The 14434-nt window shown below is 41.5% G+C and overlaps 1 protein-coding gene across 1 annotated transcript in view; it reads left to right on the top strand.

Moving 5' to 3' along the window:
• The first annotated feature begins 6307 nt into the window (after nucleotides 1-6307).
• GALNT2 (polypeptide N-acetylgalactosaminyltransferase 2) overlaps nucleotides 6308-14434 on the top strand; it is a 96410-nt gene continuing 88283 nt past the window's right edge. The window contains exon 1 of the mRNA XM_057368413.1: nucleotides 6308-6529. Within this exon, the coding sequence (XP_057224396.1) occupies nucleotides 6407-6529 (123 nt within the window). The 5' untranslated portion in view covers nucleotides 6308-6406. The remainder of the gene's footprint in view (nucleotides 6530-14434) is intronic.

Genomic DNA, 14434 nt, shown 5'->3' with positions numbered 1-14434 from the left:
TCACCTGAGTTTTAGAAGATAAAAAAAAAAAAAAAAAAAAAAAAAAAAAAAAAAAAAAAAAAAAATCAAAGACGTCTGAGCTGTACTCAGGCTGTCCACTACGGCTTTTCTGATTTGACTTGCCATTGTCAATGATTAGGATGCTTCTCCAGAGAACTGGAGATGTGTTTTCCATGTCTCAGACTGAAAGCACATTCTTTAACTCCTGCTATAAGTGAAGTGGGAAAGAAGTAAGCAGATATCCAGCTGAAGCTAAAATACTGTATAGGAAGGAAMGGTTTTCTCCTTTGCCCTTCTGAGTGAAATGCAATCACCAAAGAGAAACATTTACACTACCTAGGTTGAGCATTCACTAAGCATCAAGTTCTCCCTGCCATCTGGGGCTGACATCCTGAGTAGCTGACAATCTGTACCTCTTATCAATCTTTTCAATTCAGACAATGCAGATGCTGCAGTAACTCTGGGATAGAAAAGCCTATGTTGCTTCCTTGTACTCTCACCTCCTCTCTTACCATGCCTCTTTCAGTCCTCTTTATTTTTTTCTTTCTTTTCCCCTTTCTCTCTCACATTCTCTGTGGTGAGTTGATGATGGTGCAACTACGTAAGGAAATCTCTTTATAAAGACATAAGAAAACTTTCTTAGGGTAGAACACCTGGACTCAGGAAAACCTTTTTCTTGACCATGAGAAATCTTACTGTAGGGTAACTTAGCTGCATTTTCTATGCTTTGCTGCAGCATAGCTGTATCACATATAGMCTCAAATTTCTTGGCTGTAGTCTTACTGCTCTGGATTATAAATCTGAATGGACAAAGTACCAATTGAGATTACAGCACCATTGTCTGATGGGCTCACATTTGTCTTTATTGCTCAAAAATAGACTTTTGTATTATGGACTAGCACACAGTGTTTACCCCTAGCCTCAAATGACTTACAGCACTACAGAYGCACACCACTGCTACACAGTGTTGCTGGAGAGGAAAGGATGGAATTTCCTGCCTTGTCTCAGACCATAGATCATCACTCTTTACCACTTCTGGCAGCTATGACCTTCGGAATTCAGATAATTGCAATGAAGGGGTGTCAAATTACTTCAATCAAAGGTGAGGTCGTTGTTTCAGCAAGTCTCTCCACGGTTGATTTTTCCTTTCATCTATCATCACTCTCCTATAAGAAAGACTTCTGAGCCATATCACATTTTGATATCCGATCAGCAGCCTACAGAATGCTGCAAGAGGTTTATTTTGTGCTGCTGAAGTTCAGTCCAATATGCAAAGTGACTCAGGAAGAATTGCTGGCAATGGGACTGCAGTTTGTACTGGCTTCTGCCATCTTTAGTGGGAGGCCTAGTAAAGGCTGAGTTGTTCTTTCTTTGTCTTCACCACCCATAGGAAAAGAATCTGCTTCCTCTCTTTGTAGAACTGAATGACTCCAAGGAATGTTGAACCTTAAACTTTATTTAATAAAGAGGAAAGGCTTCCAGACTTGGATAATTTGCCTTGGAAGCATGAGGGCTTAAGCTGATACTTCAAACTCGTGTGAGACAGTGCAGTGTTTACAATGTCTGCATTGAATGCTGTAATGTGTTGATCAATCTCTGATGTGGAAACAGCATAAAAACACTGCAATCAGAGGAAGTAGCCATTATTTCATCATTTAAAAGAAAAGATACTATCTTCTCAAATTCAAAGTCTCCAATGAGAGAGAGCTTTAGTTCTGGAATGCCTGTATCTGGACATTGCATGACAAACCCTGTGGTCAGGCATGGTGGCACACTCTTTTCAAGGTAAAATGTGAATGTGCAATATTTGCTGCTTGGGGTTCTAACAGTTCAAAAAACATTCTTGGAGGGTAACAAGATTTTCTGGAAGTGAGCCACTTTTGAATGCTATTGCCAGCACGCCTGCCTACTCTGGGTATCATCAGAAACTCTGCTGAAAAATTAAACAAACATAGTTCTTGGCATCTAAACAGATGGGAAAGGACATGTTGACTCCCAAGTCTTTAGCTGAGGAGGTAGTCTGCTTCTCATTGTTACCACTATGCAGTGAGGAACTGCAAAACACCCACATAGATTTTCAGACCTGCTAGCTGCACTTAACCTTTAATCCTGCAAGTACTCAGCCATAAGCATATAATTTTAAATGTCTGGTAGTCCAACCGACTCCAATGGGAATACGTGCTGAATGAAGTTAAATATTTGCATAAACATTTTCAGGATCAGGGTCTTTCACTACAAATAGTGTTCTAGCACTACAAACGCAAACTGGTCTGAATCAAAATTGCAATATATTAGTAGACCTATATCCTCTACGGATGTATTTTAAATTTCATGTTGGTGTGTGATTTCTGTGTTATAAAATACCCTATATTAGGCTAATAAGTAACCTTTCTCTGAGAGAGAAATTCTTTACTTTGTGACATAAATGCTTAGGTTTGAAAGAATGTAATCTGAACTGGGTCAGCAACGTATCAGCTTCCATGTATCAAAGAGATTCAGGCATCTTGATCGATTGTATTTTTGCCTTTCAATTTTTTAAAACCTATGTTCTGTGTTTTAGACCTGGTCTGAAAAGCTCCATTCTGTCTTTGCAAGGACAAGATTGCTTGCATGAGTAAGAGTTTGACTCACTTATTCCTAAAGGTGAGGACTGCTTTCCATTTGCACTGCTGAAGGATTTGTTCACCTCTGACTAGATCATATGACTCCAGAAAGGGATGAGCAACTTTTGTGTTGTCTAAGTGACTCTGGTCATGGCTGTGGCTAGTTTTGTACCCTCTCTCATAGGAGTTCAGTAAAGTTCCCTCTGTTTTACGCCCTAGCTAACYAGATCAGAATTTTGTCCCTCAAATCTAGGCAATTGCATTGCAGATCAAAGGCAAAGTTCTGATGATTCCTTCTGCAAATTTGACTCCTATTTGTACTCTCATATGCTTGATCTCTTTTTTGTTTAAAGGGCTGTGGTTGATACAGAAGCATTTATAGTCTGAATTATTCTATCAATGTTGCTTTYAAAATATGTTAATATTTCCTTTTGAAATGCGAAAGAAAAATAATTTTTAAAAATCTTACATTTTTCTTTAATTTATTCCTTTAATTGAAGTGCATTTTTTCCCAGTTTTTCTTTGCTGATGAAACATGTTAGGACTTTTGAGGTAAAGAGATATATGTATACAAATGCATTGTAATAGAACAAGCAGCTTTTCATGGAGTTAAATTGACATAACATTTTCTGTTCTAAACCTCTGTGTTTTCTGCAGTCTCTGAGATATAAATGATTCAGGATGAAATCTGCCGGATTGGGACTTTGTCCAAATGTGAAGATTTTGAAAAGTCTTGAACAAAACTGGTTCAGCCAGTTCAGAATATCAGGAGAGTGGGGGAAAAAAAGCATTTCTTGATCTAAATAGACTCTTACAACCTTTTTTGAGCATTTGTGTAACTTTATCAGCAGAAGGCTGAAAAATGAACTCTGACATGGAAATAGCCTTCTGTGAAGTAGGCATGTATTTACTTGTTTGAGAAGAAATTAGTTTTGATTTTACTGAGTTATAAACCTTTGAGAACTGTGGTTGAGCATGTGCAGTGGATTATTTCAATAAGCCTGTGAAGTGTGCAGCTACAGAAGAATTTTCTGTACATGCATGGCTGGCTAATTTTGCTGGAAAGGGAAAAATCTATCTAAGCACATTGCTAAAATCAGTGAAATTACCTGGGGCTGCGGGGAGACCTTTGAAGACCATACTAAGATCTTTAGGACTATGAAAAGGGCAAGAAAAGTTCCTGTAGGCATTGCAGGATGTTTAAAGAATAAGTGGCCTGCAGATTTTGTAAAGTTAAATGGGATTATGGCTTCAGTTAGAACATGAAAGTGTATGACTTTTTTTTGTGGGGACATATGTCATGCAAAGCACTCTTTCCCTCAGCGGTTCTGACCAGTGAAGGAATCCCTCAGCAGCACGGAAACTGCTTCTCCATCTCATTGTGGCAGGAGTTTATTGGGATATTCATAAGCTTGTGTGGCTGAGTGCTCTGATTTTTATAGAAAACCTTGCTAATAAAAATTTAGCTTTGGAGTGAGATGTGTGTATGTGTATGTATGTGTGTGTGTGTGTCTTTTTAGATGCAGGCACAGTCAGTGATTTTGCAGGAACTGCTCTCACTKGCATCAAACACACTCCGGATAAATCAAAAACTCTCATACAGAACATATGCRTGTCTTCTGGCAGCCCATAGTCCCCAGTGCACGTCACTTCAAATAGATGCTATTCTATTCCAAAACTTTTATTTTGCCCAAATTGGGTGTCTGTCTCCAACTCCCTCCAAAGCCAAATTCATAATGCTCAGTTTATTGAAAGATTCATTTGCTCTGAAGAWATAGATCTCTTTGTTTTACACTCTCTGAATGGATATTTACTTGGAATTCCTCTCTTTGTSTTTTTACCCATGCTGTCTCTCCACCAGTGCTCTGGCAGGTAGGAAGGTATGTAGTTATTCCCTGAAATCTTTGCGTGCCATACAGCTTCTGCCCAGGCAGTGCCAACACTGACACGATTCACTTTCTTGACAAGATTGTCAGTGGAGTGACTGTGCTGGTGAGCAGGTGTGTTTTGGACATGCGCCATTTCTTTTGGCTACTGAACCTTTTCCTACTTATGCAGGATTTATGCCAGACCCCCTGGCCACATCCTGGCCCAGCTTGGTGACSRGTCTGCTACAGAGGTTCTGTAGCCACTGGTGTGGCTGAACTGGCAGAGGCCTTACATTGGTATAGAGAGAAGGAGCAATGTGGGGTACAGTCAGAACAAGTGGGAGTAAAACTGTCTATTCATAAAATACAGTGAGATGATGGAAAAAATGATATTTCAAAACCAGGAATGCTCTCCTTTGAGTGGATATTATGCCTCTGTAATAGAGGTGCTTTTTAATTGTTAGAGAATGTGTCTCTTGTTAGTTTCATGCTCTCATTTCTTGATGCCTCACAGTGGGATGAGATAGCAGCAAATGCTGAACAACAGGAAACTCATTGGCGTGGAAAAGCAGCAGCATGAGCTGTGCACATTCAAGTCAGTGAACAAGCAGCACTACAGTGTCTGTCCTGGGGTGTTCAAGGGTGGAACAGGGTAAGGAGAAAGAAAGGTAATTTTACCATGCAATCACCCCATATCAACAGATCAGTCTCTAAGAGTGGAGCCTTACGTGGGTCAGCCTTGTGGAAAGATCCAGGCAGAATCCTCCAACGATCCCTTTAGGCCTGTGTTAGTGGTGCCCATGCTTCCAGACTGGGCACKGTTGTGGCTGTGACTTCAGAAGTACAAGTGGAGCAGCTTGTGACCTCAGTGGGATGGTTGGGTKTTACGTCCTCAATGTGACCCATATGGCCATGGAAGGATCTCTTAAATAATGTCATACAGAGGGCAGTGGACATGCCCTGACATGACTTTGCTTTCTGACCTTTGAYGCATAATGAAGATCTGCCTCACTACTGGTCTCAAATGACCCCAGAGACAACAACTTAGCACATATTCCTTTCCAGAAAGAGGCAGAGGCACGACTTGTGTCGTGGCCAGTCTGGATTTTCTGGGAGCCTGCGAGCCTCTATGTAATCACCCAAGTTGAGTGGGTGAGCAAGACGACTCCGAAGAAACGAGACTCACACAACAGCACGGTCCTTGCAGGTTGCCCCGAACGAGGGCGCAGCCACTACCAAATGCTGCGAGCCCGGAGCACCCCTGATGCCCGAGGTGCCGCTGCGGCACTGCCCATGGCTCAGCCGCTCAGRAAGCCCGCGCACCGCTGTAGGAGCGCGACCACGGACACTTCGAGCTGAGGGAGGCGGGGGGTGCGAGGGCCAGTCTGGAGTTTTTGTGGTACCGGGAGTCTCTGTGTAAGCACCCGGCATGAGCGGGGAGGGAGTGGGACAACTCGGAGGAGAACAGACCCGCACAGCCGCACAATTCCGCGGTGCCCACCGCCTCAAGGCGGGGAGCGGCCGCGTCCCCGCCGCCTGCCCGCTGCCGGCGGGGCGCGGCTCCAGCCCCACGGGCCGGCTCGGGCAGCGCCCGCGGAGACCGGCGGCCGGCAAGCGGAGCCCGGGGGTTCCCGGCGGCGGGAGGGGCGAACGGCGCCGGTCGGGGCCGGTGCCCGCCCTGCAGCCGTCGCGGGGGACGCGCAGAGGGCGCGGCGGAGGCGGYGGCCCGGCGTGCTGCAACCATGGCGACGGCGGCGGAGCCGGCCCGCCCCCCGCGGGGCCGAGCGGCGCGGGATTGGTCGGGGGGCGGGCGCTCGCCCTCTGCCCCCTGACCCTGCGCGGCGGCGGCGGCGGCAGCGGCGGCGGTAGGAGCGGAGGTGGCGGCTGCTGGCGGCCGTTTCCTGGTGGCCTGGCGGCGGCGCCGCGTGAAGGAGAATGCGGCGCAGGTCTCGGCTGCTGCTCTGCTTCGCCTTTCTTTGGGTGCTRGGCATCGCCTACTACATGTACTCGGGCGGCAGCGCCGCGCTGGCCGGCGGTGGCGGAGGCGGCAGAAGCAAGGTGAGAGCTCAGCCCGGGGAAGGTGCTCCCGCTCCGTGCCCCGGTAGCGCGGGCCGGGCTGGGGGCAGCGCTGMGCGGTCCTCGGGGCGGGAGCAGGGAACAGGGGCGGCGACCGCGGGGGTCTCTTCGTCACCGCTCGCTTTCAGGCGGCGTGAAACTGCCCTGGGCTGCTCCTTCCTCCTTCCCGCCCGCCCTTCTCCAGCCCTCTTCCCGGAGGCGGATGGCTTCTTTGTGGACTGCAGACCGATCTCAGCCCTGTCGCGTCGCTCCCTATCCAACTGCAGCCGGCCACGTCCCGGGCCGGGGGAAGTTGGTGTGGGAACGGAGGTTGGGGAGGGCCGGGGCTGCGCTCCGGAGCCGGGGGGCCCTTCTGGCTGCGCTCCGCTCCCGGCGTCTGCCCCTTCCTGCCTTGCCCGCCGGCACCGGAGTCTTTCGGGCTCGTGTTCCCTCCTAGAGAACAGGCGAGGATCCTAGCTGCTAAAGCATTTGGATGCACGGCACTTTCCTTTCTCCTTAGCGCTGTGCCTGAAGGATATCGTTTTCCGACCGGTTTTGCAATATCCAGGAAACAGCCGGATTTGTCATGTTTTGTGTCTATGGCGTGGAAGGTCTGTCTCTTCCTTCTTCTTCTAAAGCTCTTGTTACAAGTGTTACTAATGTTCAAGAAGTTCCCTGCGGACAATACAGGAGTAATTTTTCATTATTCTGGCGATCAAGTTACTAAGTAGATTTTTCAAGGTGTTGTAGTAATTCATCGACCAGGAACACAGCCGATCACATCACAGTTCACGTTTATGTCAATCTGAACAGATTCTTTATGGTGTGATGTGAGTGGGACATCACTGTGTATAAAGTTGCTTTTCTTAGAAAAATTAAGTGCTTTTTTCTTTGGTAGTCTTCCCCCCTAATAAAGATTAAGAAAATCTTTAGAAAATCTAAGTCCTTTTAGAAACTGTTTTTAAAGACTTCTATTTTGAAATAGAAAAGGTGTAAAGCATATCATAACTGCATATTTTTTTTACCAAAGAAACCCTAGAAATGGCAAGAGGTTAATCAGATGAAGTGCACCACAGTTGAACGGTGTTGTTCACTAATAAATGGCTGCCTCCTGTTAAATGAAAAGTAGTGTTTTGAAGGTCTGGCTGATATATAAAAAGAGGAACRTTTTTATGTTGCTTTGGTGCAGTTTGGTTAATCAATGCCTGTACTCCCTGTAGAAAATTGCTGATGACTAGTTCCTGTGTCAGGTCATGGAAGCAAATACTTAGATGGCTACTTATGTGAGCAAGGGTCTAGGGAGTGAGTCACTCCTCTCTGATAATTSGCTCTCTGTCCTGTTTTTTATTCTTTCTGTAACTTAGGAATGAGTTCAACAGCATGTTTTGACGTAATATATGAAAGCAAGTGTTAAGTATGTATTGCCAAATGACAWGGTCTTGGTCTTTCAAACTAGATACAGTAGCAGAAATAGATCAAGCATGTGATAAAAAGTAAGGCAGTAGCCTAAAGCCTTTCTTGAAGATCCACCAGAGTGTATTTAGAAAGTAAGAGCAATCTTGCACTGCTCCTGTATAATGGGATAAAGAAAAGCTATCAAAGCAAATGTATCTGCAGATAGGGAAATATATTTTTAACTCTTATGGTGTGTTACATTTGTAGTTTCCAGACAGATTTGCTATTCTGTTTAATTAATTTTTACTGCTGGGGAAACTGCAGTGTGGGGGTAGTGATTTGCCCAAGGTCACCTAGAAGACTTGGTGGGAATGAAATAGAAAAGAAACAAGTATTTCTGAGTAAGAGTCTGGTACTTAATCTGCTAGAACCTGTTGTTTATTGTTGATATTAGTGGTTGTTTTTATTACAGTTTTAAGAGATCARTGATCCTGTTACTTGCTTCAGTAGYGTAATTTGGTATCATTCTTCACAAAATTTAGTAGGCGTTACTGGTCTGTGTAATTGGGAAAGTTTAGTAAAGATAATTTAAAGAAAATGAGACATTTCATAGACCTGCACTGAAGCCCAGTGCTATGTTTAAAAATAAGAGTTTAAAGTAAAGTAAGGAGGAAAGTAGGTACTGTGACCACAAGAAACAAGTGGGGAAATTAACTATTATATGTGGATTGGTGGTTTAGGATTCTATTTTCTGTCAGTGAAGCGTAAAATTTAATCCCAGGCTTCAGCGTAGGTTAGTAAATGTAAGTAGAGGAAGATGTGTGTAATGTAATAGCTTTTGAATCTGAATAAAAGGCTTATTAACTTAGTGTCAGACACTGGTATAAAGCAAAAAAACCCAYGAACTGTATTAAACTTATGACCAGAAACCCTGCTGTAGTAAATTTCTTGATGTGTATGACTTCATGTAGTCCTTATTACTTGCCCACTCTTTCAATATAATGGAAACAGAGTTGCTTACAGAAGAACATAACTTTTAATAAATTGAAGTCTCTGCCATGTTCAGTCTATAAAATTACAAAAGCCAGAAGGGGATAGTTCTTCTTTTGTGTAAGTAATTTGCATGTTGATTACAGATCTGGTTGTACAAACAGAATGTTTTTCTGTAAGGATTATCTTTCTCTTTTTTTCCATACACAGACCCAGTGTGTTATTCAGACATACTGGACTCGTTTGATATGACGCCCAGTCTTGTGATGTGTTGAACAGCACCAATTCCCTTTCTCTTCGATAGAGTTGGTGGTTTCCCCTTGGCCAGGATTGCACCTGAGTAAGAGAAAAAAGCGGCTTTTTTTTTTTTTTTTTTTTTTTTTTAATTTGTATTTTTTTCTTTTTTTTAGAGTAGTGTCAGAGTTAATCTAAGCTTCTGCTTTTTTTAGTTCTTCATTTGCAACCATTCTAATAAGACCTGTGAAGCTGTTTGGGTGTTGCAGTGTGTGGTACAGCCTTGATAAAGCTTTTGGTCCCTCTCAACATTGGTGCAATACACAACTCTTTGTGCGTTATATTGGCCTGGTAGGATCTAAACAGGCATGGAAGAGTGTAAAGCATGGAAGAGTCTAAAGCACACTAAGCACAAGCTGTCTCGCTGGTAAATGTGTAAATAATAAAAACAATTTTAAAAGCAGAAGGATGTAATGCTTCTCATTTTGGACCTAGGCATAAAAACTGTAGTAGAAAGAAGTGGTGTATACCACATCTAGAATTCAGGGTTGACAATTTTTATTTTGTTTCTTCTTGGAAAGRTAGAATGAAAGCCTTTCATTCAAGATGTGCTTGAAGGGGACAGAAGGGTTTTGGGGTTTTTTCCCCTTCTCCCCTCCACTGAATCTCCAATCAAAGTTMTTGTAAACATGAGAGAGTCATATTCAGTTGACTCCTTTTCCAGCTGGATAAYTGGGTTGTAAATTGGAAAGAATGAGTCTGATTCACATGTTTAAAGGTTATAGAAATGGTTCTCATACAGAGGCTGTATGTGAGAAGAGAGCAAGTTGCAAGCCCAGCAATTGTGAGACTGAAAAGAATGTGGTCTACTTTTATGTTCAGTAAATGTGTTTTGTATTACAAAACCTTTTGAGTGGAGACTGGAAGTTCCCTTCTTTTCATGGATGAATTTCCTAATCTAGAGCAAAAGCAGTTCATGCTCTCTGTCTCAGACTTGGATAAAAATGGAGTAGCTTCTGCAAGATGGTTAGAAAGCCAAAGTCATCCTGATGTGATCTCCTTCTAAGACTGGTGTGAACTTGTATTTGCATATTTGTCATACATGTTTTAAGTTCTTGAACCACTAAGCTCTTGTGCAATGGAGTGACGGGATTGAAATAAAAAAGAAATTAGAAAAACCCAACACAAAAAATCCTCACACCAAAACAAGCCAAAAACTCCAGCTTCTTTCTAAACAACTTACTCTTCTAGGCATTAAGAAAGTAGTCCTATGCAATTGAGTCCTTCAGGCTGGATGAGGAAGGTCTGCATCTTGTTGAAAGTGCCAAATGCTTTGCTGCTGCCAAGAGTGAAATCCTCAGAGGCATCCCCAGGAGGAGACCTGTAGGCAGAATGGGAATTCACTGTTGAAAGCTAAGACATCCAGAGAGGCCTGTGTGTCTAAGCTGCAGCTGAAGCAAGATTTGTAGCCTTCTGGATTTAGGTGCTGAGGTGCTGACAAGCTTTTGCATTTGTTGCCATTTGAAGAATCTCAGTTGTTTTTAAGTGGAACCTCTGTCRTCTCCCACACTATCTAGAGGAGAAAGCTAAAAGTAATATTGTGGTAATGAATGATGGATCAGTTTCACAAGTAATTCCTAAGATTAGAAACATTTTTCTTTTTCATCAACTCCACTCCCCCAAAACCAAAACCCCAAACCACCTTGAACTAGAAGGCTGTTACTGTCTTGGCTCACCAGATTTACTGGGTGTAGTGGAGTAAATTGGAAAAATCTAATTTATGGCTACTTGAGCCACAAGGAGGCAGGCTTTTCCTGTGGAACTGGTTATTACCCTGTATGTAGTGCTAGTTTTCCATATTCTGGTTTTATTTGTTTTGCCTTTTTTCTTTATTTTGGATCAGACTCTTGGTAAGTGACTGTACCAGAGCTAGCTGAGATGAAATAAAACCAAAGGTAAAAGATGATGCTTCATCTTGAGTATGTGGCTGATTAAAGTGTGTCAGTCATTAGGTAATGCAGGGGAAAAATAAGCAAGCCTTGGAAGTTCTTGTTCTGTAAGAATAAAATAACTAATTTCAGCATAMACAAAGCTTTCTTTTCCTCTTTGGGATTTTTTTTTAACCCCTCTACTATTTCASTTACTGTTACAGGAGGCTTTTATTGTCATTTTACATAATGACAAACATAGTGCTCTTGCTCTTTTTCTGCATCAACTACAAATTGGTTACCTAAGGTTTTTTTTCACCGTCTCAGTAAGGAGGAAAGGAAATGCGCCTTAATTTTAGGTTCATTAATCTGTTTATGTGCAACTTGAGTGTTTCTCTTGAGGTATGTGAAACAAAGGGGTTAATAGTAACCACTCCAATTCTGTTGGTTTCTTTCATCACAGGAAGTCTTTGACTGCTTTAATTTCTAAATACTGTTTACTTTGCTGCATAATTTTTCATGTAACTTCAGTTCCTTATGTGTTGTGACACTGAATGTGATTTCTGATACCTTGATCTTGAGACAAGTGAAGATACCAGGGGTTAAAGAAGTSAAATTGTTATCTGTCCTTTTCTCTATCATTCACTTCCTAGAAGGTCCAAGGAGATAGAAAATTATGTTCCTCTCTATAACAGGTAACAGTTTCTGCTAATAAATCTTTCTTTTATATGATTCTATAATAAATGGGAAAGAGAATAAATGCCCAAGCATTTCAATAATAAATCTGTCCTTTCACTAGAATGTAAATGTCATACATGTGTATTTTCTTAATCTAACAATGTCAATTGAGAAAATTACTGTCTTGGCAATTCARTCACTTATTTTCATGGATTACTTCATAAAACTTCGGGTGCAATGGAAAGGTGGTCTATTGCAAATTTTGTTCAGTCTGCTTAGGTCTGTGGTTGTATTGGGCTATTCTCTTTTCATCTCCTTTTTTGAATGCTCCAGTCAGGGAGKTTTTTTACTTGTTGATATGTAGGGGCTTTGAGAAATTAGTTCTTTGCTAGAAGGCTTGTGTTGTCCCCTGCAATTTGCCAGGTTAGAAACTGATGACTGATAMAGATACTATGGCTTTTATATTACTGTTAGCTGTTTGCTTCAGAAGTAGAGCTGGACTGTAGATAGAAGAGGTTGGAGAAATAAGAATTAATTCTTCAGTCGTTTAATGCAAAATGGGGTAGTTAATGACATTTTCCCATTATTTTTCTCTTTCACATGGCCATTTTTGTAGTTTGCTGTGGATCTCTGTGTTATTCCATTGCTGCTGTGGTTTGCTGCTTTCTGGGATCTCAGTGTACAAAGTTTCTAATTTGTAGTGATATTCTTTGACAGATACAGTTTAAAAATTAGGTAGTCCATTAACTAATTGTGCAGGTGCCTTACCTGTTTCATTTTGTCCCATCAGTCTTGTGATTTGAGGTGTATTGCAAATAGATGCCACTCATTTTTTTCATGTGTTCTAAATACTTCCAAAAATACAACATGAAAAATGRTACAACAGCATTTTTTTCTAATTTAGAAAAGGCACAAAATTACTTCATATGAAGTAAAAAGTATATGACAAGATTCATCTCAACAGTGCTATCTCACTTGTTCTTTAGGCCAACCTAGAAAAAAAAAATTAAACAGATCTTGGACAACTTAATTCTTAGTCTTCAAAATTACTTGATCATTCCACATTTTTTTCATGGAAATTTTTTTCCTCTTTTGTCTTGCCTGTGCTTTTCAGTTTTTCAGTGTGATGTGTTATCTAAGTGCTTGTGTACAACTGATACTGTTTGCTTAAAATGATGGTATGTCAGGTGAGAGAAGTGGTATTGCCTACTAGGAAGCTGCTTGCAGTGATACTCTGCTACAGAAGAGACACCTTTGTAATGGTTCTGGGTGTCCCAAAAGAGTGACCCTTATTGCATGCCTAGAAGCTGTTTAAAAATAATTCCACCGGGCAGCCTAGAAAACGGTTTTGCTTGGCTTTTGGTAGCTACATATAATTTATAAATAATTTGATATACAGTACTTTTGGTTAGGTTATGTCTGTTTGAAAAGACAACATTAGAACACAGTTGGTCCTATGAAGCTCAGGTGATGAATGTAAACTGCTCAAATTAAGTTAATGCAAATGATTTGTTTTAAGTTGATCTGGTCCACTTACTTTCCTTAAAKTACCTCCTCTCGATAATAGTTAAGSTATAGTGTTACAAAGCAGTATATAGCCAGGTGGTGTACCAATAGTCTTCCAACTCCCTATCCAATGGTAAAATAGTTATTAAATGTGATTTTTATTAGGACTTAGGAGAAGATGTGTATTGCTAATATGTTGGCAATGCTGTGTGTTGGCAAATMATTTGAATTCTAAAAATGAATCTGCAGGAAGCAGTGAGACATTTGCAATTTTTTCAGGAATATGGGGCTGAATGTCATTGCCCAAATATATCAGGATATTGTGGAAATGGAAAATCAGTGTGGGTGTTACAGAAGGAAACGCTAAGCAGGTTGTTTAAATTACATATTGCCATCATGTAATGCAAAGTGGTGGTATCTTAAGCTTTTATAAATTTTAAGACCTGGGTGCAGTCTTTCAGGCTGTTTGTTTTGAAATGAGTAGGGTGCCTTTTCCCTTCTGCTTTTCCCTTTCATTTAAGCTTTCAAAGGAAGAAGGGATGAATTCAGGAGGGAAGATGGAAAAGAAAGTTGTGTCCACATCAAAAAATGTTTGCTTTGTGTGTTTGGGATTTTGAAGATATGGCCTAAGAGAATCTAGATAACAGTAGAAATTGAACCATTTCATGTTCCTTCTAGATCCATAAAGTTCTTCCACAGAAAACTTTTTCTGGTGGACCTTTCCTGATGAGCGCAAGTGAAGATACTGAAATGTGTGGTGTTTTCCCTTTTCCTCCATTTTGGAGAATGATTTTTTTTTTTTGTGAAACCTGTGTCTTACTGACATATCCAGAGTACATGTTTACCTGTCATTCTCTTAAGTGGTCATTTCCCATGTTGTTTCACCATGAATTAGCCAGTCCTGCACTATTTGTTCTGTCAGGTAACAGTCATTAATGATCAAGTGAAAAAAATCAAGATCTGTTTTCTTTCTATCAGCTGAATCCCCTATTGGAATGTAGCATAYTTTAAACTTCTATTTAGTTGTAAGCTGGGCTTTTTAATTGTTTATTTGTATGTTGGTTTGTGTGTTTTTCTTGGTGCTGTCACCTTGAATGTTAAAAGATGCTTTTCTTCTGCAAAAACAAGGTAACTTGGTAATATGACAGGCTTCCAGTGTAGCTTGTGCAAATTACTA

Source organism: Malurus melanocephalus, unplaced genomic scaffold (genome assembly GCF_030028575.1).
Source record: "Malurus melanocephalus ecotype Western Australia unplaced genomic scaffold, MMel_1.1 scaffold_92, whole genome shotgun sequence".
Lineage (NCBI taxonomy): Eukaryota > Metazoa > Chordata > Aves > Passeriformes > Maluridae > Malurus > Malurus melanocephalus.
This window is presented reverse-complemented; position numbering and strand designations above follow the sequence as displayed.